Source organism: Heteronotia binoei, chromosome 12 (assembly GCF_032191835.1).
Source record: "Heteronotia binoei isolate CCM8104 ecotype False Entrance Well chromosome 12, APGP_CSIRO_Hbin_v1, whole genome shotgun sequence".
NCBI lineage: Eukaryota > Metazoa > Chordata > Lepidosauria > Squamata > Gekkonidae > Heteronotia > Heteronotia binoei.
The window spans coordinates 65,349,116-65,374,464 of record NC_083234.1 but is presented as its reverse complement, the minus strand read 5'-3'; the positions used below and the strand labels follow the sequence as shown (position 1 = coordinate 65,374,464).

The following is a 25,349-nucleotide window of genomic DNA, read 5'->3' as shown; positions in this document are numbered from 1 at the left end:
AAACAACCCACCTTAAAGTACATCTGAAAGAATGAACAAGGTTTTCTTCAGAAAGGAGGGAAAAAATCTTGATTTTAATAACAAGATACAAATGAACAGATGCATATGGCGAAATATGAAGATACAACAACAATTGTATTTTCTCACTGGTGCCTTGGCCTTCAAAGGGCCTCCTGGAGAGTCACACATTTAGAGGAAAACAGGCAATCATGAGGCATGTGTTTCCCCAGTAACTAATCTCCAGGGGGCCGTTTGAGGTAAGGAAAACAGTGTAAGGAGGAGTTTGCCCCCCCCCCACTTTTGTGCAACAAATTAACTAACAAAATCCTCTAAAGATCTGGTCTGTCTTCTGGTTTAGTCCTTACTTGGCAAGTACCAAACTTCCACTGAGCCTTGACCTGTCTTCCTGCAAATATCCACATACAGAGTTGTTGTACACAGCCTGTATTTGGGGATAATTTGGTGACCTTGCAAATTATGTAGTTTCCTAAGCCATTGCTAACTCAATTCCCATGTTTAGGGGGCTAGTAAAACGAATCTCCTCAGGAGCCTAAATTCAATTAATATGCTTATGTCAAGCAAGCAAGCAGTGCCCCAAACTTAATTTCCTACACGAGATTAGAAATCTAAGAGGAAGTCTTTGTTAGTGCTTCAAAGAAACAGGTGAGCCATTAAGATAAATGGAGGGTGTTTGTCCATTCTTAGAAGTTCATTTCCATTTGACAAACACCTCTGAGTCACTGAACAAGTGAGTATCCCAGACAAAAAGGAAGGCTAATTAGTTCAAATCCACATTCCCCAAGGCAGGTCAATGAACAAAGCCATGCTTTGCAGTGGCTGCAAATTTTGGCTGGAAGGAAGGAAGGAAGCAAGGCAAATCCTTAATTCCTTCAATTATATTGAAAGTAATCAATCATCTTAATGTGATTGTATCTCTTGTATTGTATGACCTTTTGACCCCACTGTTGATCGTCTCCCCATTAGTGATATATATGTGTGTCTGGGAACACTTCCTATATCTGATTAAGTGGACATAAAAGTGTATGCCGTAATTAATGTTTAAGGTGCCACAGGACTCCCTTTGGTTCATTAATAAACATTGCCTTTTTGCAGTGAGTCAGGACAAGAATTTCCTACCCTGCCTGTGCAAACTCAGTTCCCTGACCCATGTTTTAAAATCCTGTTCAGGTTCTAGGTAATCAGAAAACACAGTATCTCTGTTGCTGACTCTCCAAAGATGTGCAGCCTGTGTAATTCGACCTGTCAGCACCATCCATCATGGAAACACAACCAACGGCCAAATGAAAATGGAGGGGAAAGGAACGGCAAGTAGTGGTGCTGCAGGCTGGACACATCTGAGAAGCATTCTCACTTCCTTCTCTGTTGTGAACATGTGTGTGTGTGAATGTGGTTTGTCAGTCCATTAAATGCTCTCTTGGCCAGTGTGTTGTCTTGCTTGTAACTGCCTACTTAAACTTCTTAAAATATACATTAGCAGATATACAGCATTTTGAGGCTATTGGGTGAAGATTCTTTGTTTCCCTCGGCAAAAATTACAGAGCTAAAGGTTTTATTCTGTGGCAAGGGCATTTTCTAGAAAATAGAGACATACATAAAGTTGTGGGAGAATGGGTGTGTGTGGAGGGGGGAAATTGTGCCTTAGAGATGTGCCTAGTTTATTGAGATATCTAGTTTATTGTGCTTTTCCTAACTAGTTTATTGTTGCAGGAGACTCTAAAAGTCCACTGTACATTTTGTGGAATTGCTGTTTACAGATATCTCTATCTTGCTACATTTCTGGAATGAATTGCAAGGAGGGCTGTGTTATCATAGGGGAGAACTAAAAAAAAAAATCACATAAAAACAAAAAAGACACAGTTTAAAGTGCTGTGGATGCATTAATTATTGATTGTATCTCTTAATGCTTTTATCTCTTATTTATCAATGGGGAAGCATCAAGGACTTGTGACAATGTGGGCATGAACACAGCATACCGGGATTGGAGCATCTTCCTTTCTTATTCTCAAGTATTCTGGTGCAGCCTTCACTTTGTGTTAAACTCTGGATTCTCACAGGGCCAGAGACTTTGCCATTCCCATCCATTCTCTCTCCGAAAATACTAGATCTTGGGGGTACCCAATAAAGTCGATGGGCAGGACAGACAAAAAGTAATATTGCTTTACTTAATGATCCATTAAATTGTAGAATCCGCTGTCAGTGAACATAGTGATGGCTGCAAATGTAGATAGCTTTAAAAGGATGTTACATTCTTGGAGGAGAGGTCCCTCAGTGGCTACTAGCCGTGCTGAGCAAAGGGAACTTCCATATACAGAGGCAGTGAACCTGTGAGTGCCAGTGCTGGGAAGCAGCATCAAGTGAGGGTCTGTTTACTGGTAGGCCATTGTATGAAATAGGATGCTAGTATAGATGGACTACTGGTCTGATAAAACAGGGCTGTTTTTCTGTTCTTTCACTGCTTCATGAAAAGTAGAGTTCTTTCCAGAAAAAAAAATGTACTTACTTCCTGCTTAAGTTCTTTTGGGGTGTCTTCATTATGTGTAACTAATTTTGTATTCAGAATGCAAGAACCTAGGACACCCCCTCACCCCCTGAGTTTGCTGGAGTATGTGAATGTAGTTGGATTAGGGACTGTGAGGACTGAGAGCTAGTGTTGTGTAGGGGTTAAAGTGTCAGACTGGGAGACTTCGGTTCATATCCCCAATCTGCCTTGGTTGGCAACCTTGCTTGGTGACCTTAGGCCAGTCTCACTCCCTCTCAGCCTAACCAAATTCACAGGGTGTTTGGAGTAATGATAAAATGGCAGAGCGAAGAATGATGTAAGTCACTTCGGGGCCCCATTGGACAGATAGGCGGGGTATAACTGACAATAAATAAATAAAATTAATAAATTGAACCAAGGAACTTCACGGTTTGAGTATGATGACCTGGTTTGGTGAATGTGTTGATTCCTCATAGCCCTCTTTGGCAGATGCAGAGAGATGCTATGCTTTGGGACTATATCAGCTTCTTGATTATCTGAGCCTGGTATCTGTACCAAGATCCTGCCATTCTTCTCTTTCCTGTTCAGAAGAATAGTATCTTCTGCCTGACATTCATTAAGCTCTGGCTGACTTCCCCATTTAGTTTTAAGAAGCACCCAGAATCTATTTTGATTATGACCTTTTGACTTTGGCTGTCTTGGGAAAAAGAAAGGGTGGGTGCAGTGTCTATGTATGAAGCGCTCACTTTTGGAAAACTTCCCTGGAAGTAGAAGCATTTCATGAGGATTCTGGTAGGGGCTTCCCTCTACTCTTTGACATCAGACCTGCCTGTGCTACATATATTGCAGGGGACCAGCCACGGGTTGAATATGGACGCAACATAAATACACAGACTCTGCCAAACCCACAGAGCTCAGCCCCTTTTCCAAGTGTTGCGTAGCCTGGCAAAGTGCCAGAGCTGTCCTGAAAAAAAATGAGCAGTGGTGCACCTGAGTCTGTGGCACTTCAAGATCCTGTTTCTTACATGGATGAAATCACATATTTTACCTTGAAATTGTAGGGGTGGAAGAGACTTGCATTTTATTCTGTATATCTACTTGCATTTTATTCTGTAGTTTTGCTGACATGTTCCATTCACTTCAGAGATGTTCCCAAACACAAGAGGCAGGAAAGTAATTGGTCTTCCTCTGGCAGACCAATTGAGGAATGTGGATTGTGGCATAAAGCTTCCAAAGATTTTATGAATGTACTAAAATACTGTCTTTTAGGACTGGGCTGGAAATACTTGAATGACACTAATTAATTATCATTCCTTAATGTCCTAAGTCACATGCTTGGCAGTAAAATTTTAAACAGCAGGTGATGGTCTGAGCAATTGCAGAGAACCTAATTGATCCTCATTCCCTCCCAGTAGACTTAAGGATTTTTTAAAGTCGGTGCTGCCAATGTACTGACAGTGTTTTTGTCCTACTAGAGAGCTGATCAGCAGCATAGATAGCCCAGTTTAACCTGTTATTGTCAGAGTCCGGAAACCAAGGAAGGTTGGCCATAGTTGGTACTTGGATGGGAAGCTGGAGTAGCTACACAGGAGAGGGCAATGTCAAAGCAAATTTGCTTGTCTCTTGCCTTAAAAACCCATGATGAGGTCTCTGTAGGTTGGTTGTGACTTGACAGCTCCCTTTACCTTTGTGATACTCCACAGCTGATAGTTAGCTGGATTGGGTCTTGCAAATCATGAAGGTGACAGCAAGATTCTCAAGTGAACTTCAGAGCAGTGCTGAAAGCCAGATTACCTCCTGTCATTGCAATAACTTCAGTAAACTATCACTTGCAATAGAACAGAGGAAAATGGGCCTGAAGCTACTCAGGTGTGAAATTCATTTTCTGTCTGTTGGTCTCCTATGTGTCCACAATGACAGGCAGAAACTGGCATCTGGTACAGGATCTTGGCTGATAAAAATCCGGGCTTCCCAAGTTTTGAGCACCCAGGCCAATGGAAATATTTTTTGCAGACTGTGTAACTATTGATAAAACTCTCTGAGGAGGAGGAATGTCTGCATCACCCCTGTATATCTGTCTGCACTTTTGTCCTGACTGGAAGTTCTATACTCCTCTGAAGTTATGCATATTTATTTTATTTACTTATAGTCTGCCTTTCTCATGGAGACTCAAGGCAAATTACACAGTGTGCAGCAACATATTTGAGTCTTATGAGACATCTGATAAGCAAACAGTGAAAAAAAAAAAAGACTAGACATGTTCTGTCCAACAGAACAAAATGCGGAATTACAAAAGTAAAGCATAATGTACTAAGCACAGGATAGAACATGCAATAATAGGGCTGCTAGATTCAGGTCGGGAAACTCCTGGAGATTTGAGAATGGGGCCCTGGGAAGACAGGGACCTCTGTGGGATACAATGTAATACCCACCCTCCAACACAGAAGTACTTTTCTCCCTTTCTCACAATACAAGAACTCGTGGGCATTCAATGAAATTGCTGAGCAGCTGGGTTAGAACAGATAAAAGGAGGTACTTCTTCACCCAAAGGGTGATTAACATGTGGAATTCACTGCCACGGGAGGTGGTGGAGGCTACAAGCATAGCCAGCTTCAAGAGGGGGTTAGATAAAAATATGGAGCAGAGGCTTCTCTTATGTTCTTATGTTCTTAACAGCCATTTTCTCCAGGGGAACTGATCTCTGTAGTCTAGAGATGAGCTATAATTCCAGGGGATCCCCAGATCCCACCTGGAGGTTGGCATCTCTATTAACAATAAGCAGATAATATAAACCATAGATAGAAGCACAGACTACAGTCTTGATTACCTTCATAAAAATGACTTTCTGGCTTGTTCTGTTACATGATAGCCTTATTTCTTTTGTAAAAAAAAATGCCCTCTTGAACAATTTGGTTTTACATATTTTGCAGAATGACTGGTCCTTGCTTACCTATGCCTCTCCTGCCATCACACCCTTCCTTGAAATGCAAAGCCATATGGGTGAGGCCTTTGTGGTTCAGTGCTTATGAAGAGCAACACACACTTTACATGCAGAAGGTCCCTGGCTCTGCCCTTGATGTCTCCAATAAGGCTGAGACCCAGGAGAACTGCTGTTAGACTGCAGATGGATCAGCAGTCTGATTCGCTGTAAGGAGTGTCATATGTATTCAGAACCAGAATCCTAGTATGAAGCATGGAGGCAATCATTTTGCAGAAACCGGTTTGAATGCAGAAATGACTAGTGAAGAGGACAATACAGGGCTGCTTTTCACCCTCAGGGGCTGAAACTTGAAATGAGGTAGAAGTAAAGCATCAGACGGCAGGTTAAAACAACAACATTGGTTCTTAAAGCATTAGCTAAAATTAGCTAAAAAGGTCCTAAAACATTAGCATTAGCTAAAATTAGCTAAAAAGGTCCTAAAATTGCATTTTTGTGACAATCTCAGGACAACATTTTAATGCTAATATTTTCCATTCTGCAACCATGCTGATGCAAAAAATTTCTAGACATTTGCTGCCTGCCTATGAATTACTATGAGATGGAGGAATGGCAGCAAATCACAGAACAGGCATTGCTGGGTTTTAGCCAGAAGGCTTAGGTTAACCACCCAGGCAAAGGATTTGTTATTCATTGATTAGAATGCTATAGCGTTTTTCCTTTGTGAACATCTCTCCCCCCCTATTCCCTTCTCTAGAAGCTCTTTTTTTCCAAGGACAGAGAGACTCTGTGGTCAAAGGTTTTAAAATCTATATTCTTTCGGCCATTCTGATGCTCTCTTTTATGTAACAAGCTCAATGTATGGTGCAACGTAAGCCAGAGCATTGGTCTGCATAGCTTGGTGCTAACTACTGTTACGGCTGGCAGTTGCTGTCCAGAATCTCAAGAGAGAGAGAGAGAGGCATTTCCTTCATGTTTGCTTTCTTAGAGCCCTTAACTGGAGGTATCAAGGGCTGTATGCAAAGTCAGTGCTGAACCAATGAGCCACAGTTCCTTGCCACTGTGTTGGAAAGTTTAGGTGTAGCAAAATTTCAAGTTATTTAGCAGTGACGTTTCCACATTGTCTACTATGACTATGTGATTTGATGAACAGTCACTTGCCCCTTTCAAGCCACTTCGAATACAGCAGCCCTGATTAGTGAAGTGTAAAGGCAGAAGACAGAACATTATGGGTAACACAGTTTTTTTGGTGAATGCCACTGATTGAAGATGAACCCAAGATGTTGCGGTGGAAACTTATGAAACATTGTGCGTACCTATTTAGGAGTGACGCTGTCTGAAGACATGAAACTTTCTGATTGTAATGTTTATCGTTGTTTTTACACTTCGTATATATGAAACTTGTATTTTTTTTTTTAAAAAAAATTATAATACATATTAAAATTGCAAGAGGTGGGGTTTGATCTGTGTGGCAGTAGTAATAGTCATCACTTCTGAAATTGTCCCCAGAGTAAGAATAGTGAGAAAGATGAGAAAAACCCTAAGCTATTGAAATCCATATCCCACTCCTTCTGCCAACATAAGTGATACTGATTTATTGTAGACTAGGAGGAAGGCCTGTTGTGACCAAAAATGTTAAAAAGTTGATGGGATCGAGTGCAATGGTGTGATGCTGTGGAGGGAAGGGAAAGATATAGGGCTGTTTTCCACCCCCACCCCCCAAGCCTTGTCATCAGCACACCCACTGTAGCTGTGTCCCCCTCTTCCCAGCCTTGGCTTTTAGTTGTTTCTCTTGTTGTCTCTCCCCCTGCCTCCGTACTGTTGACATTCAACTTGCCCCACCTTGACATGTTCCCACCCATCTGTTGGCATGAATTCCCCCCCTCCAAACTTGACTTTCCTCCCACCCCACCCTCAGCACCTTCCCACTCTCCTCCCAGGCTTGACATTTGTCCCCCCCCCTCCCCACCCTACTGTCTCCCTACCCCCATAAGCCCTGACATTAACTTCCCCAGTGCTTGTTCCCTCCCCAAGCCTTGGCATTCATTCTCCCCTTGCTGTCTTTCTACCCTCTCAATAGTTGGCAGTAATTCCCCCACCCCCTGCAAGGCTTGGCAATCAGACTGCTCCCCCTACCCTTGTCTTTCCACCTCCCTGCCCTTGGCATCCACTCCATTTTGCCATCTTCACATGCATGCCTTGGCATCCATGACCCCACCCCCTGCTGGTTTCCATCTCTCCCTCCCACCCATACCCATCACCTCGCAGTTTCTCTCACTCTGTCAGTTTTGTGCAACCCAGCCCTTCCCACTCCTCTGTAAACACATCATCACCTATTCTGGAGCCACGACGGCTGGGTCCTAGCTGCATCCTGCCTAGGCTTCTGCAAGGGCCTGTTAGCTACTGGTGCAGATGTTATCATTTGGCCTCGTGAGTCCTCCACAGCACCCTTGGCAGGGACAGGAGAACTGCAGGGGTGGTTGTGGCTTCCAAGACCCTGCAGAGGCCTCAGGAGAGTCTGTGAACCTTGGGGAGGCTTCAGGAGGCTATGGGAGATGGTCAGCATTGGCAGTGTTTGCTGGGCTTTTTCTGAGGGCTGGAAAGAGCAGTGGCGGTGGCTCCTGGCCATCTTGGTGGCCTTCAGAGGCCATGGAAGAGCAGCTGCAGCAGCTCCTAGGCCCTTTTGGCAGCCTTGAGAGGGTGTGGGAGAGTGGCAGCAGCTGCAGCCTTTTCGGTGGTAAGGGAAGCCATTGGCTCAGTGCCCTGAGGGTGTGCTAGAGGTTGAGTTAAAGCTGCCAGGCCCTGGCCATCTCACCGCTGTGGAGGAGGCAGATCAGGGCCACAGGAGGTTGGAAACAGGGCCAGCAGCAGCTGGTAGTATGGGAATCAGAACACTGTTGGTGGTGTAGGCCCTAAGGGCATGTTGGAGTTGGCGGCAGAGGGGCAGGGTCCAGCGTGAAGCCTCTGAAGGCCACCTGGGTGGGCTATTTAGGGGCTGGTAGAGGCACTGTGGGTGCAAGATAGTGTGAGCCGTTTATGAGTCATTCTGTGGGAGAGCAGACAGCAATGGGTAGGAGATGTGTGTCTGTCTGTGGTAAGAGTGCCTCTGAGGGTTTTGGTAGTTCTTTCTTAGTGTTCCAGCTGAAGTGGGTAGGGGACAGAGAAGTGAGCCGGTATATGTGCACAGGTGTGGAGTGACAGGTGATGGGCCAATGGTTTTTGGAGCACAGGATCTTCTTCGTGGTCTCTGTGCATCACACCAATGGGAGAGGCGCCGGCGCCGATCACGATCGGTAACTTCAAAGCCGCGGATTTCCGCGCCCCCGTCCCGGTGCGCATGCGCAGGCACCCCCCCCTACTGCGCATGCCCAACGGGACAGGAGCGGACATCCCGCCAGTTCTCTTCTGACCGCCGTTGAGATCAGTCGATCTTTCCTACGGTCGGTGGATTACATACTTCAGCCTTGCTGGTTTTTTTCCAGTGCGGACTTTTCCAGCGTTATCGCCTTCTTCGTTTCGTGAGTGGGGTGGAGTGTGATTTTGTTGTTTTTCCTGACTCTAGTACCCCTTTCCTTCCCTTCCCTTCCCTTCCTCCCCCCCCTCACCCCCACGCTTTCGCGTATGGAAAAGGGTTGGGGCTTCTTCAAGCGGTGCAGATGGTGTGGCAGCAAAATCGCCCCTCCGGACGGCCACACTCTTTGTTTGTTGTGTCTGGGTGAAACACACAAACCGGACTCCTGCACCCATTGTGCGAGATTTTCTCGGCAGACCCGCAAAAACCGAGCGGCTCGTCTTGCTGCGGCCCTGATTGAAAGGGCGCTGTCTCCGAGGAGCATGGCGTCATCGGAAAGCGCGCCAAAATCCTCGATGTCGGTGGCCGATACCGACAAAACCCTACTCGATACCGATCGCCCCCTGAAAAGAGCGGGCTCGGCATCGTTATCGGAGACCTCTACGCCGGCGAAGAGGCCCAAGGAGGATACGGGAGCCTCTGCGGGATCGAAGAAGAAATCTGATAAGCAGAATCATAAGAAGGTCCCTGTGACTCCTTCACCCACGTCACCGCCTGACCTTTCGGCCCCGATCCTGCCACCCTTAAAATTGCTAGCCTCTCCTATCCGCCAGCAACCGAACCTACCACTCGAGTCGATGTCGACGCAGATTGCGATCTCCTCCGACCGAGATCTGGATTCGGCGCAGCGCTTGGTGAGAGACGACAGTCTTTCGGACCTCACCCAGGAAGAGAAGGAAGTCCCTCGGGATCAATCAGAGAGGGCTCGTCGAGAGCGATCCCGCAGCGCACAGAGAGTCTCCCCATTGACACTGAGGCGGGTGCCGCAGCCGGACCAACCCAAGCCCCAAAGGGACCGATCTCGGAGTCCTCGGTACCGACAGGACCGTCGCCCTTCGAAAGAGAGATCCCCGGATGGCCGGTCTCCTCGGGGACACCGAGACACCTCCCCACGACAGAGAACACCACCACGGCTGTCATGGGACCAAAGGCAGTGGCAATACCTCTACGGGTCTTGCCCGATGCCATCTGTCTTCCCTTGGTTTCCCCCTCGGCACTCCGAATGGGATCAGCGCTCGGAATCCTCATACCGATCGAGGACATCGTATCGCCCTCCCAAACGCAAGCCATCGGCGTCGGTATCGAAGCCTCCGGTCGACGAACCAGCCAGAAGGAAGAAGTCTTCCCCCTCTGATGAAGCCGTGACCCCGGTACCGATTCGAGACCGATCCACCCAATCGGACCAGTCGGAGTCCCCGGAATCACCGAGATCCTCGGAGGGTTCGATACAGGAGGAACAGCTGTCCTCAGAGGAGCTTTCCCCCCCCAATAAGGTTGGGGAAGACCAGCCGATCTCCCCTTCGGAAGACTTAAAGTCCTACGGAGACCTTGTAAAGAGGATGGCTCAGTCCATAGCGTTATCAACGGTTCAACCCGCACCTGTCGTTACCGATAGTGTATTCGACATCGTTCAAATGGATACATCTACAGCTGTAGCGCTTCCATTGACCACGGTGATGTTACACACCGCGAAAGCTTCATGGGACAAGCCTGCCTCCACCCCTATTACATCGCGCAGGCTTGATCACATGTACCGCATCCAAGAGTCCTCAGTGGACTTCCTTTTTAACCACCCTAGGCCAAATTCGGTAGTGGTGGCTTCTTCCTCCAAGGCCAGAAAGACCCACGCTACCCCTCCTGACAAGGAAGGCAAGAAACTAGATGGTATGGGGCGAAGATTTTACACCGCAGGAGCACTGGGCCTAAAGGTGGCCAATTACGCCGCCTGCATGGGGCGTTACCAATACGCCCTGTGGGACCGTGTATCCTCTCTGCTTCCCGGGCTTCCGGAACACTCTAGGAATGCCCTAAGAAAGATCCAGAGTGAAGGGATGGCGCTAGCCAAACAGCAGTTGAACTCGGCAAAGCATGTGGGGGACATAGGTGCCAAAACCCTCACGTCGGCGGTGACTCTTCGGAGACACTCGTGGCTGAGATCCACAGCTTTACAGACTGACACCCAGGCGTACGTCGAGGACCTACCCTTCGACGGAAAAGGGCTATTTAGCGCCACCACTGATGCGGTGCTCCAAGACATGGATAAAAGCATCCGTACATCTAGAAATCTAGGGGTTCCGTCATCCTCCAGGCAGCAATCCAAACGTCCATGGTCAAAACCGTGGAGCAAGAAACCCTTCCTGAAACAATCCGGGGATCAACAATGGAGGCCCAAGACCACGGCCCCCTTTACCAAGTCTCAATATGGCGCAAAGGCCAAATATTCCCCTACCTCCTCTCAGTCCTCCAGACAGAAGGGGAATAGACCGCCCAAACAGGGCCTTTGACTGCCCCCCCTCCCCTTGTCGCACCCCCGCCTTTTCTTCAGACCCTACCCGCCTGTGGCCTTTCTTCCGAGCATGGTCTTCCATAACATCAGACCATTGGGTACTATCGATAGTCCGGCTGGGCTACCTAATCGAATTTCAACAGGAACCACAGTTCCCGACATTCGTCTACACTACCCCTTCTTCTACCCTCCAAGAGGAGGTCAGGACTTTGCTCGAGAAAGAGGCCATAGAACCAGTCCCTCTGGACGAGGTTCGGCTGGGGTTCTACTCCCGCTATTTCACTGTCCCCAAGCGGGATGGGGGCTTGCGACCCATAATGGACCTTCGGGGTCTCAACGAATTCATACCGCACCAAAGGTTTCGTATGACGTCCCTGTCCAGCATACTCCCGCTGCTGAACCCGGGGGATTGGATGGCCACGTTAGACCTCCAGGATGCATATTTCCACATAAGCATCCACCCGGCCCACAGAAAATTTCTAAGGTTCGCCATTGGGACTTCACACTTTCAGTACCATGCGCTCCCTTTCGGCTTGTCAACAGCTCCAAGGGTGTTCACAAAGACTATGATAGTGGTGGCAGCCCACCTCAGGTTGCAGGGCATAGCAATATATCCGTACATCGACGACTGGCTGCTGGTGGCGGGCTCCGAAAGCAGCCTTCTACAGCATCTTTCCGCCACCCTCGACCTCCTCCAACAGTTGGGGCTGCGGGTGAATGTAAAGAAGTCCTTCCTTCGTCCATCACAAAGGATCCAATTCATTGGAGCGATTCTGGACACTCAACAGTGCAGGGCATTCCTCCCAGAAAAGAGGGCACAGGACATTGTGAACTTGGTCTGCACCTTCCAGTCCAGCCGGACTGTTACGGCCCTCCAGATTCTGCGTCTCCTAGGACTAATGGCGGCAACGACTGCGGTTCTGACATTTGCCAAACTTCGCATGAGAAACCTCCAGTTGTGGTTCCTGCAGCGCTTCCGCTGCGGGGTGGACTCACCGCGACGCAGGTTCTCCATCCCCCCCGAGGTTCTGGCGTCATTGACGTGGTGGTCTTGCAAGCACAACCTGCTGCAGGGGGCACCGTTCCACAGGCCACAGCCTACTGTGACTCTGACCACAGATGCATCCCTATGGGGGTGGGGTGCGCATGTCAACGGTCTTTGCGTGGGCAACAGATGGCCCAGGGACCACGGGCACTACCACATCAACTTCTTGGAGCTTCTGGCGATTCACCACGCCATCCTTTCCTTCAGGCCTCTGCTGGCGAATCGGACAGTGGCGATTCTCACAGACAACACCACAGCACTAGCCTATGTCAACAGGCAGGGCGGCACGGTGTCTCGCAAGCTGTGTTTCCTGGCGTTGCAGGTGTGGCAGATCTGCATGCAGATGAACACCTACCTCATTGCAGCTCATCTTCCGGGCGAGCAGAATGTGTGCGCAGACTTCCTCAGCAGGGGAGGTGCATCCCTACACGAGTGGGAACTGAACTGGACCTTCCTCCAGCCGGTCTTCCAAGAGTGGGGGACCCCGGAGATAGATGTCTTTGCTACCCGCGACAACAGAAAATGCGAGAACTTTTGCTGCCGGGGTGGGAGAGATCCCTTGTCGTTGGGGGACGGCCTGCTGCTTCGCTGGGACCGTCTTCACCTGTACCTGTTTCCCCCGATTCCGCTCATCACGCGGGTGGTGCAGAAACTATACACGGAGCGCCCGCGGGGAATTCTGATCACCCCCTGGTGGCCCAGACAGCACTGGTTCGCTCCCGTGCTTCAGCTCTCCGAGGGCAGATTCCATCATTTTCCAGGGGTGCCGGATCTACTCTCCTCCCAACAGGGCAGGATAGTTCACCACGACGTCCCGCATCTGAAACTGACGGCGTGGAAGCTCGGATGAGCGAGCTGTCAGATAGGGTACAGCACGTCATTCTTAATTGCAGAAGGGAGTCCACAAGGAGGTCCTATGCCTACAAATGGGCGCAGTTTTCTAAGTTTGCCTCAGAAAGGGGCAGAGACGCGAAGAAGGCGGGCCTTCCTAGCGTCCTTGACTTCCTACTCTCCCTGCTGGACAAGGGTCTTACTGTCTCCTCCGTCAGGGTCTACCTCGCGGCCATCTCAGCCAATCATGAGCAGGTCGAAGGCCGGTCGGTGTTTTCTCACCCCACCACTAAGAGTTTCTTAAAAGGTTTGGTGCGGCTGTACCCTTCCGTTAGGGCTCCTATGCCTCTCTGGGACCTACCGGGGGTTTTGGAGGCTCTTGTGGGAAAGCCCTTCGAGCCTATGGCTACGTGCTCCATGCAGCTGCTTTCTTGGAAAGTGGCATTCCTGGTGGCCATCACGTCAGCGCGCAGGGTTGGAGAATTGACGGCTTTGCGCTGTGACCACCCCTATTTGCAGATCAGTCCAGAGGGGGTACGCTTACGACCAGATGTGACCTTCCTGCCGAAGGTAGTGTCTGCCTTCCATCTGAACAGAGAAATCTATCTTCCAGTCTATTTCCCGAACCCGGCCTCGGATTTGGAAAGACGTCTTCATGCCCTTGATGTGAAACGGGCAATCTCTTTTTATCTGCACAGGGTTAAATCTGTGCGCAAGGACTCTAGACTCTTTGTCTCATATGCCAAGGCCTCTATAGGGAGGAGGATATCCTCACAGAGGCTCTCCAAGTGGTTGACAGAGACAATTAAATTGTGCTACTTGCTAAGGAAGCGACCTCTGCCAGGGCCTATCAGAGCTCACTCCACGAGGGCAATGGCCACCTCAGCTGCGTTTATGAAGGGGGTGCCCTTGCGAGACATTTGCAAAGCAGCTACCTGGTCCTCCCCGCATACGTTCATAAAGCACTATGCGTTGGACCTTCAGCGGAGACAGAGTTCGTCGGTGGGCAGTGCAGTCCTGCAGTCGCTCGCCTGTTGACGGACCATGCAACCCCCCTCCAGGTATGCGATGAGCTTGCTATTCTCCCATTGGTGTGATGCACAGAGACCACGAAGAAGATAAACAGGTTTCCTACCTGTAACTGATGATCTTCGAGTGGTCATCTGTGCAGTCACACTACCCGCCCACCTTCCCCACTGCTGCGGGTCCGTCTCCAGGGCTCCTGCAGCGGTCAGAAGGAACTGGCGGGATGTCCGCTCCTGTCCCGTTGGGCATGCGCAGTAGGGGGGGGGGCGCATGCGCACCGGGACGGGGGCGCGGAAATCCGCGGCTTTGAAGTTACCGATTGTGATCGGCGCCGGCGCCTCTCCCATTGGTGTGACTGCACAGATGACCACTCGAAGATCATCAGTTACAGGTAGGAAACCTGTTTTTTCAAGCAATGCGAGAACTCTGTTTTGCCAATATTGCTACACTTTTATTATAATAAAGGATATTTATACCCCAGTTTTGTCCCCAATGAGGAACCAAAGCAGTTATTCTTTCCAGTTTGGTGTAGTTGTTAAGTGTGTGGACTCTTATCTGGGAGAACCGGGTTTGATTCCCCACTCCTCCACTTGCACCTGCTGGAATGGCCTTGGGTCAGCCATAGCTCTGGCAGAGGTTGTCCTTGAAAGGGCAGCTGCTGTGAGAGTCCTCTCAGCCCCACCCACCTCACAGGGTGTTGTGGGGGAGGAAGGTAAAGGAGATTGTGAGCAGCTGTGAGACTCTGAGATTCAGAGTGGAGGGCGGAATATAAATCCAGTATCCTCCTCCTCCTCCATTTTATCATCATAATGCCAACCTAGGTTGGGCTGACAGACAGTGACTGGCCCACGGTCATCCAACAAGTTTCCATAGTCATCCATTTCTTCATTCGCAGCCTTAAAGTTGTGTAATTTCCCAGTAGTCATTACTTTCTATCTTCTTGATGTTCAGCTGTAATCCTGCTTTGGCACCTTTAGCAGTAGTCATTTTAAGTTTCCACTTCTGGTTCACATTCACTTATACTTAGTTATGCAAATCTGTAATTTCAATCATATTTAGGAATGTTGCTTAGATTCTATTTTAGCACTATGACTGTTCTTCAGCTTTATTCTAATGTTCAATATTAACAATTCATGAACAATCAGCTCTTGGTCTTGTTTTAGCAGAGAGACTAGAGTTTCTCCATCTTCTGCTTCCAATTGGGCAATCTCTTTGAGTTCTATATTGGCTATTTGGTGATGTTCATGTAAACAGTCATCTGCTGGGTTGCCTGAAACACATGTTTGCAATAAACAAATTGTCTTCGCAAAATTTTATGAGTCACTCTCCTGCTTCATTTTGTTTTTGTAGCCCAAATCTCCCTGCAGTATTTGATTCTGCTTTGTTTCCTACTTTTCTGTTCCAGTCACCTATGATTATCAGCACATCTTGTTTAGGTGTGTGATCAGTTTCTCCCTGGACACTTGCAGAAAAGCTTTCAATTTCTTCCTCATCAGCACCTGTAGTTGGGGGGATTGTCTCATCATAGAGTTTTTGAGATAGGAGATGATCAGGAATGGTTTAGCATTGCATTTCCAGAAGCTGTGATGCTGAAGACCCTTGTTGAGAGTCTATTTCTTAAGCCATAACTATACCAGATTCAGCCACCATATTGTGTCTTTGCAGATCCATTAGTTTGGCATGTATTTTCAAAATATCATTAGTGTACTACTTAATCCAAATTTAGTTTTGTCATCGTGACTGATCAGTAAACTCTGAATTTGAACCGATGTACTTGACTTTTCATTAAAACACAATTTCAGTCATACTTCCCCATATATTCTGTGATCTTAAATTGATCTTGTAAGTTTTACTCTTCTTCACACATCCCTCCCTACACTATGCCAGCTTCCCCAGTAGTGAGACTTAATACCTGAAGGGCTGAATGTTTGTTTGTTTTTCAGAGCAAAAATTCCATGAAGGGGCCACTGCTCAACATCATTGAAAACTACTTCAGTGCTTCAACCTGTTGCCAGTTCCATAGTGTTTCAGCTTCTTTGCTTCAAGAGATTGGAGACTCTTATGGGCCATGGGGTGGCCCACGCTCTTATTTGTAGTTCCCTTGCCAAAGCATGGAGACTGTATTTCTGTGCAGCGCAACAAAGGCTTTTTTGACAGCAGTTAAATACTTTAATGGCCACAGTCAGCCCCTGGAGGCCTCTTTCCTTTTAACCTTCCTCACAGATTGAGTTGTGTGCCAGCACTGTTCATAAAGACTTTCATAATTCTGTTTTAACTTACTTTCTACTTTCAGCTTTAAAATCATTGGAAGGGGGAATCTTAGGATGACAGAAGATAGGCAAAACTCATGAAAGTCTGATGTTTCTGGATGACTGCTTTACTAACTAATGTCTGCAATGCAACCGTGGTGCTAATACCCTGTTTGCTTTTCTGTAGGTGGGATTGGATTTGGCCGTGCCAAAGGCAACTCTGGTTCAGAAGCAGATGATGAAACTCAGTTGACCTTCTACACCGATCAGTACAGGAGCCGTCGACGTAGCAAAGGTAAGGATGGGAAATGATTGCATAAGACCTGACTCCACTAACCATGCCATCCTGTGCATAGTTACATCCTTCCAAGCCCATATTAGGATGTCTAGGATGTTCTAAGTCTATGTTTAGGATGACACTGTAAATCACCTTATTCCACTGGGGTTTCTGAGTGCTGGGTCTTACCTGTTTAGCTCATCCTGGATTTCTTTTGTCTCTTTCCTGAATATTATGTACATTGCAGCACAATGGGAGTATGGAGGGACTTCGTAGAAAATTCCTTAAATTGTCAGGTGGAAGAAATGCTTTCAACCATTATGAAGTTTTCCCTGTACTTCTTCCTCCTTTCCCAAGCCCTAACGTGCTAGTGTGTTTGGCTTTAGGAAAGGGCCTTTATGTTTTATTTTGGCTTATGGAGTGTTACTAGGTGATTTTGAAAAGAAAAAGCTGGGGAAAAAAATAACTTCAGAAGCTATTTGACTGTGGGGGAATAAATGCTTTTGTGTGTGTGATGCAGCTTCTTCCTTCTCCTTTCCAGTTTTTGAAGCAGAGAGTTTCCTGAGCCGTCTTGAGAAACTGCAGTGACATTTATTTCAATGATTAGGCATTCATACAAATGCATGGAATATGTTCATTTGGGGCCCAAACTGCGTTTGCACCTAGAATCAGCTCACTGATTATCATTATTTCCATGAAATACATTTCGTGCCTGGATTGTGCAATCGTTCATTTCAAAGAGGAGAAAAGAAAATGGAGTGGAAAAGAAAAATCTCCATTGCATAAATTTTTAATGGGCTAAGGAGAAGCGTTGTTCTCCCTCTGAGTCGGAGGACATCTTGGGTGTTTCCCACCATCATGTCAGGGAGGCAGGACTAGACGTTTTTTCTTCTTCCTCTTCCTGTGACTCGGAACACCCATCTCCTCAGTTCCTTTCCTGCCTCGAGAGGGAGAGCAGCTTTCTGGCTTAGCACCTTAATACTATTTCTCTACTCTTGTTTCTTTTTCCTTGTTATTACCTTCCTCTTCTAATTTTACTCAATATTTTCCTAAACTCTGTCCTTCTCAGCTTGTTTTTTCTGTTATATTCTCCAGCCTTTTACCTTCCCTCCTTTATTTCACGAGCGATGAGAGAACGGCCTATAAAGGCCTTACTGATACAGGCGCATAGGTGCTTAGGCAGAGCGATACAAATGGAGTCCTTCAGGGACGAATTTTTAGAAGGCGCGGGAAACACCGGCTCACTGTTAAGACCTGCTGGGGAGGAATCTGGCGCCAACATGTCCTCTCAGCTTGTCTCGGCTCCAGGCAACGGTTTTAGCTCCAGTGACGCGCAGCAGCGCAGTCAAAAGCACTCACGCTCAGTGCTTGTGGCAGAGAAATCTCCTCACCCCAGCGCCTGGTTAGAAGCGGTGGCCATCTTAGCAGTGTTGTTCTGGCATGAAATGCCCATGATCGGCGTTGTGATCGTGACGCTGCGCAGGTCCCAATCTCCAGTCAGGAGATAGAGGGATAGAGCTACCCCTGTCGGGACAAACTTCTCCTTCTGACCAGTTGCAGGGGCCACGATCCGGTAATGTACCCAATCTCCTGGGGCCCTTTCCCAGAGAGTTTATGCACATGCTCCAGCAAACAATAAGGGTTGAAATTTTTAATGCCTGCCGCATGGGCACCATAGGGGCAAGTTCGATGGGATCCAGGTCTCCCTCCCCAATCTCCCCGCCATCCACATCAGCATCAATTCGGGGGGGGGGGGGGGGGAGCTGGCCAACTAAGGCTGCCAGGAAACAAACCCCAGATTATAGAGATCCAGTGGATGATGTAGAGGATATCCACTCTTATTCTGAGTCCCAAACCAAGGATAGAGAGGACTTCCTTCCTGATGAGGTAGAGGATGTTAGTGTTCCTGAGCAGTCAGTTCGCGTCTTTAAGTCTGAGGACTACCAGTATCTATTGACTAGAGTTATGGCAGCTTTGGCCCTTCAGGATCCCTCTTCAGAGGAAGAGGCTTCCACTTCTGGCACCAACCCCAGGAACAAGACCACAGGGGATAGAGAATTCTTCCCAGGGTCACATGCTTCAGCAAAAATCTTCCCATTTCCCCAGTTTTTGAAAGGCAGCTTAAGGCCGAGTGGGTCCAACTTAATTCCAACCGTCAGTTCCATAGTTTTGTAAAAAAATTATATGACTTACCTGCAAATGAAATGTTACAGGTTCCTGTAGTGGATGCTCCACTAACAGCGATACAATCTTCAGGGCTGGTGTCTGAAGATGGTCATGGTTCTCTCAGAGATAACTGGGACAGAAAATCTGATTTGGCACTCAAGAGGTCGCATGAAGCTGCTGCCATGGTGACCAAAGCCTGTGCAGCTTCCTCCATTGTTTCCAGGGCAGCCATAGTCTGGGCTAGGAGACTGACTCACCTCTTACTAGAGAATGATAAAAAGCTTCTAGATGGCACTACTAGATTACTCAAGGCTGCAGAGTTTTCGGCTGATGCGACATTGGATGCACTTACTTTTTGTGCCAGAGAGATCTCTTCTGGGGCAGTGGCTAAAAGAGGCATTTGGCTTAGGGCCTGGCAAGCAGACAGTGATTCTAAATATATTGTTGTGTCCTATCTCTTCCAAGGAGAGAAACTCTTCGGTGACTCTCTAGAAAAGATCCTAGTCGAGAGAAAGAACAAAAAGAAAGCCATGCCCAAAAGCATTCGTAGCTCTGATAGGAGAAATTTTCCATCGCACTCTTTTCTTTCCTCCCATACTCTGGCCAGATCCAGACAGGACAGCAGGAAGTCTTCCTGGAATCAACCTCGACAGTCTTTCAGGAAGGGCTTCACTGTCTAGATTCTTCAGACAGCGCAATGACCGGTCAGACAAACTGGAACGAGAGTCCAAGCCAAACAAAGCATGACTGGCAAACAATTCTGGTAGGGGGTCGACTATTCCATTTCCAGGATGTGTGCTTGGATTCCAAGGCAGAATCTTGGACATTAGAGATTGTATCGCAAGGTTATGCCATAGAGTTCAAAAAGACCCCACCAGAACGTTTCGTGATTTCTCCTGTTCGGCGGAATACTGCAAAAAGATTGATAATGAACAAAGCAGTAACCCATCTTCTCAACATTCAAGCCATAGAGCCTGTTCTAGCGTCCCAGAGGGATCGGGGAGTATATTCAATATTTTTCACAGTCCCCAAAAAGAACGGAGAACTGGAGAGCGATACTCGACCTCAAGTTTGTGAACAGGTTCATTCAACTTCGTCACTTCCGTATGGAGACTCTCAAGACTATAACAGAAGCACTCCAGCCACGGGAGTTCCTCACGTCTCTGGACCTTACAGAAACATACCTTCATATTCCAATTCTGGCTGCCCATCGACGTTCGCTTCTGTGTAGAACATGACCATTACCAGTTCAGAGCCCTTCCTTTCGGCTTGGCGACAGCCCTGAGAATATTTACGAAGGTGGTGGTGAATCTGGTTGCTCACCTCAGGCAACAGGGAGTTCATGTCCATCCAGGGACCTGCTAATCAGATCTCCATCCAGGGAGAGGTCCCTTTCAGATGTCCAGACAGTGATCCTCTGCCTTCAGAGACATGGCTTCATCAACAATATGGACAAAAGCTCATTGGTTCCGTCTCAGCGCTTGGTACACCTGGGAATGATAATAGATACCAGGAAGAATTCTCTTTTCCTCACCAACGAAAAGATCCAGAAGACAAAGCAACTTGCTGAGATAGTCATGCAAGAGAGAGTCACTCTGTTATTGACACTTGCCAAGTCGATGGGTCTGCTCATTTTGAATATAGATGCAATTCAATGAATCATTTTGAATATAGATGCAATTCAACTCTACACTAGACCTCTCCAGACTTTGCTGCATCCCTACCAAGCAAAGATTGCACTGAAACAGAATCTGTCGATCAAGGTTCCCCTGTCAGTCAAACTAAGTTTGAAATGGTGGACAAAGAAGAGCAATCTCGTCAAAGGGAAGAGCTATTATCTACCAAGGGAAACCCAACTGTTCACAGATGCCAGCCTGTTGGGGTGGGGAGCCTCTCTCAACAATATGCCAACCCAGGGTCGATGGTCCTAGATGGAAGCACAACTTCCAATCAATAGCCTAGAACTCAGAGCCATTCGACTAGCTCTTTGCTATTTCAGAGACCAGGTGAAGAAACAGCACGTTCTCATTTGAACAGACAACATAGCTGCCAAGACCTACCTGAATCATCAAGGGGGCTTGCGTTCCTCCGCTTTATCCAAGGAGGCGAAGATACTGTTCAACTGGGTGGAGCATTACCTGCTATCCTTTCAGGTGGAGTATATCAAGGGTGTGAACAGTGTACAAGCGGACTGGCTCAGCCGGTCGATAATTCGGCCAGGGGAATGGAAACTGAAGATTTCCCTGTTCCAGCAAATAGTCAATCACTTTGGTCAGCCAATTATGGACCTATTCACCTCTCATACCAATTTTCAGCTTCCCAAGTTCTGCACAAGGTTCTTCCATCCGAAAGCCTTAGTGGTGGATGTGTTATCAATCATCTGGCCTCAGGAGCTGCTAATACGCGTTCCCTCCGATCCCGGTCGTATCCAGGATGCACAAATCTTAATGGTAGCTCCTTGGTGGCCGCGTTGTCCATGGTTTTTCACCATTCAGAGTTGAGCAACAGGTACACCTCTTCGTCTGGAGGTGACGCGTGACATGCTGATGCAGGGTCCCATCTGGCATCCTCATCCAGAATGGCTGCAATTGACCGTGTGGAAATAGAACGGTCCACTTTCCTGAATCTTGGCTATTCTGTCAGACGTGACCAACACATTACTGGCATCCTGAAAAAATTCCACAACCAGAATTTACAATGCTACATGGAAGGCGTTCCACAGGTGGTGTCCCAGAAAGTCTAAAGACCTGTTAAAGCCGTCTGTTCAATCCACTCTTGAATTCTTGCAAGACGGGTTGAAGTCAGGTCTGAAGCCTGCAATGCTATGGAGACAGGTAGCGGCGTTATATTCAGTTTTCCACTTTATGGATGGAGCTGATGTGGCCAGTCATCCGTGCATCCACAGATTCCTGGGGGGAACTACACTAAAGAGTCCACCACAGTCCATAGATTTCCCACGTGGAGATTACACACTGTTCTCGTAGCTCTTACTAAACCACCTTTTGAACCAATACAGGACATTTCACTGAAATGGTTAAGGTTGAAAACTGTTTTCTTAATAGCAATTACATCACCAAGATGAGTCTCAGAAATCAATGCTCTTTCAGTTAAAAGGGACTTATGCATTTTTCAAAAAGACAAGGTGATTCTACGCACAGACCCAACCTTACTGCCGAAGGTAACATCTAGATTCCACAAATCACAGGAACTTTTTACCTACCCTCTTTTTGTCCAAATCTGAGACATCCAAGGGAAAAAGACCTGGCATACTTTAGATGTATGATGTTGTCTCAAGGCGCACCTGATTAGAACCCAGTCAATTAGGAAGACCGATGCCATGTTTATAAACATTTCCCCTCCAAGAATAGGGCTGAAGATGTCGGTCAGCTGTCAGCTACGCAATTAGACTGTGTATATCAGAAGCATATTGAGCCATGAAGCTAGACGTGCCGAAAGGTATCACAGCACATTCTGTCAGGGGTGCAGCAGCCAATGCTGCCCTTGACAGACAAACTTCAATAGAAGAAATTTGCAGAGCGGCAACTTGGTCTTCGATTTTGACCTTTGTGCGCCACTACAAACTGGACGCTTATAGTTCAGCAGAAGCAGCATTTGGCAGAAGAGTTCTACAGCACATGTTGACAGAAGAGAGCGATGTCCCACCCAGTCAATGATCTACTGCTCTAGGAATACCCAAGATGTCCTCCGACTCAGAGGGAGAACGACCATTGGTACTTACCGTGAGGGGTCATTCTCCTCTGAGTACAGGAGGACATCTTGCCCACCACTTTCATCACTCTGGCTTGCCTCTGTCTTTCATGTTCTGCCTTTTTTTCTAAGCTGCTCATAGAGTTCTTTCTGTTTATTCTTATCACATTTATTCCTTGTTGGTGTTACTGTTTTGTCTTGTTTTCCTGAGTAAGGTTACTAGTTTTCTACTGCTTCTCGGAGTTACCCGAACTGAGGAGATGGGTGTTCCGGGTCACAGGAAGAGGAAGAAGAAAAAACTTCTAGTCCTGCCTCCCTGACACGATGGTGGGAAACACCCAAGATGTCCTCCTGTACTCAAAGGAGAATGACCCCTCACGGTAAGTACCAGTGGTCGTTCTAGATTGTTGGGAGTGTGAGAAGCAAGTCTGAGGCAGAAGATGGCAGCTTGAATCCTGACAAACGGTTTCAGCTTTTCCTAATTGTATCATAGGATTGTAGAAGCACAGAGTTGGAAGGCATTTCCAGGGTCATCTAGTCCAACCCCCTGCACAATGCAGGAACTTCTCAGATACCTCCCTCACACACATACATCCCCAGTGACTCCTTCTCCATGCACAGATGACAGCAAAAACTTCCAGGATTCTTTGCCAAACTGGCCTGGAAAAAAATTGCTGACCGACTCTAACGTGGCAATCGGTATTTCCCTGGTGTGTAAGGAACAGCCACAAGAACTAAGCATTGATGCAACCCTTCCTGCTTTCCTTCTTATGATCTTCCTAATTCACAGAATCAGTATTGCTGTCCGATAGTTATCTAGCCTCTGTTTAAAAACCTCCAAGGAAGGAGAGCCCACCACTTCCTGAGGAAGCCTGTTCCACTGAGGAATCGCTCTAACGGTCAGGAAGTTCTTCCTAATGTTGAGCCGGAGACTCTTTTGATTTAATTTCAACCCATTGGTTCTGGTCCTACCTTCTGCGGCCACAGAAAACAATTCTGCACCATTCTTTCTATGACAGCCCTTCAAGTACTTGAAGATGGTGATCATATCACCTCTAAGGCAACTCCTCTCCAGGCTAAACATACCCAACTCCTTCAGCCTTTCCTCATAGAACTTGGTTTCCTGACCCTTCACATCTTTATTGTCCTCCTCTGGACATATTCCAGCTTGTCTATATCCTTCTAAAATTGTGGTAACCAGAACTGAGCACAGTACTCTAGGTAAGATAAAACCAGAGCACAATAGTAGGTAGGTAGGTAGGTAATTTTATTTATATCCCGCCCTCCCCGCCGAAGCAGGCTCAGGGCGGCTGACAACATCATTCAATTATACAAAAACAACAAAACAACAAAGTTACATTTAACGTTAAAATTCTAATAAGTTTAAAATTGATTAATTAATTAGTAATAAAAGTGCTAGTGCTGTTTGTTCTTTATATGATGGCGGTAATCCTTAGCAGTCACTTCCTTCATCAGCAATCACTTCCTTCATCAGCGAAAGCCAGTCGAAAGAGGAAAGTTTTGCAGGCCCTGCGGAATTGTTCAAGGTTCCGCAGGGCCCGCATTTCCTCTGGAAGTTGGTTCCATAGGTTCGGGGCTACAGAGGAGAAGGCCCGATTACGGGTGCATTGCAGCTTCACCTCTCTTGGTCCGGGGGTGGTCAGCAAGTTTTTTCCAGCTGACCTCAGTGCTCTCTGGGGTTCGTATGGGGAAAGACGGTCCCTAAGGTAGACAGGTCCTCGACCATATAGGGCTTTAAAGGTGATAACCAGCACTTTGTAACGAACCCGGTATGTAACTGGCAGCCAGTGCAGCTCGCGCAGCCCAGGCTGTATATGCTCCCATTTAGGGAGCCCCAGTAACAGTCTGGCCGCTGCGTTCTGCACCAGCTGCAGCTTCCGGGTTCGGTACAGAGGCAGCCCCATGTAGAGGGCATTACAGTAATCCAGTCTCGAGGTGACCGTTGCGTGAAGTACCGTTGCCAGATCTTGGCGCTCTAGGAAGGGAGCCAACTGCCTTGCCCGCCTCAAGTGGAAAAAGGCTGACTTGGCAGTGGCTACAATCTGGGCCTCCATTGATAATGAAGGCTCCAGTAAGACTCCCAGACTCCTAACCCGGTGCGCCGCTTTCAGCGGCGCCCCGTCGAAGACCGGAAGAGGTATTTCCCCTTCCCGGGCGCCCCGACCCAGACAAAGGACTTCTGTCTTCGCTGGATTCAGTTTCAGCTCACTCTCCCTCAACCATATTGCCATATCCTGCAGGGCCCGGTCTAAATTCTCAGGGACGCAGTCAGGCCGGCCGTCCATCAGCAGATAGAGTTGGGTGTCATCTGCATATTGATGGCACCCAAGTCCATATCTCCTGGCAATCTGGGCAAGAGGGCGCATATAGATATTGAATAACATTGGTGAGAGAACTGCCCCCTGAGGCACTCCACAATCCAGTGTGCGCCTCCGGGACCGCTCACCACCAATTGCCACCCTTTGTCCCCGATCCTCGAGGAAGGAGGAGAGCCATTGTAAGGCAGACCCCCTCACCCCTATATCGGCGAGGCGGCGGGTCAGTAGCCGATGGTCGACCGTGTCGAACGCGGCCGACAGATCTAACAACATCAGCACCGCCACACCGCCCCGATCCAGATGCCGTTGGAGATCATCTACCAGGGCGACCAGTACTGTCTCCGTCCCATAACCCGGGCGAAAGCCGGACTGGCAAGGGTCTAGGATGGAAGCTTCATCCAGAAAGCTCTGC

At 47.8% G+C, this 25,349-nt stretch overlaps 1 protein-coding gene across 1 annotated transcript in view; it reads left to right on the top strand.

Annotated features, from left to right (window-relative positions):
• ASTN2 (astrotactin 2) overlaps nucleotides 1–25,349 on the top strand; it is an 899,029-nt gene that overhangs the window by 326,441 nt on the left and 547,239 nt on the right. Inside the window, exon 5 of the mRNA XM_060250629.1 lies at nucleotides 16,635–16,742. Within this exon, the coding sequence (XP_060106612.1) occupies nucleotides 16,635–16,742 (108 nt within the window). The remainder of the gene's footprint in view (nucleotides 1–16,634; nucleotides 16,743–25,349) is intronic.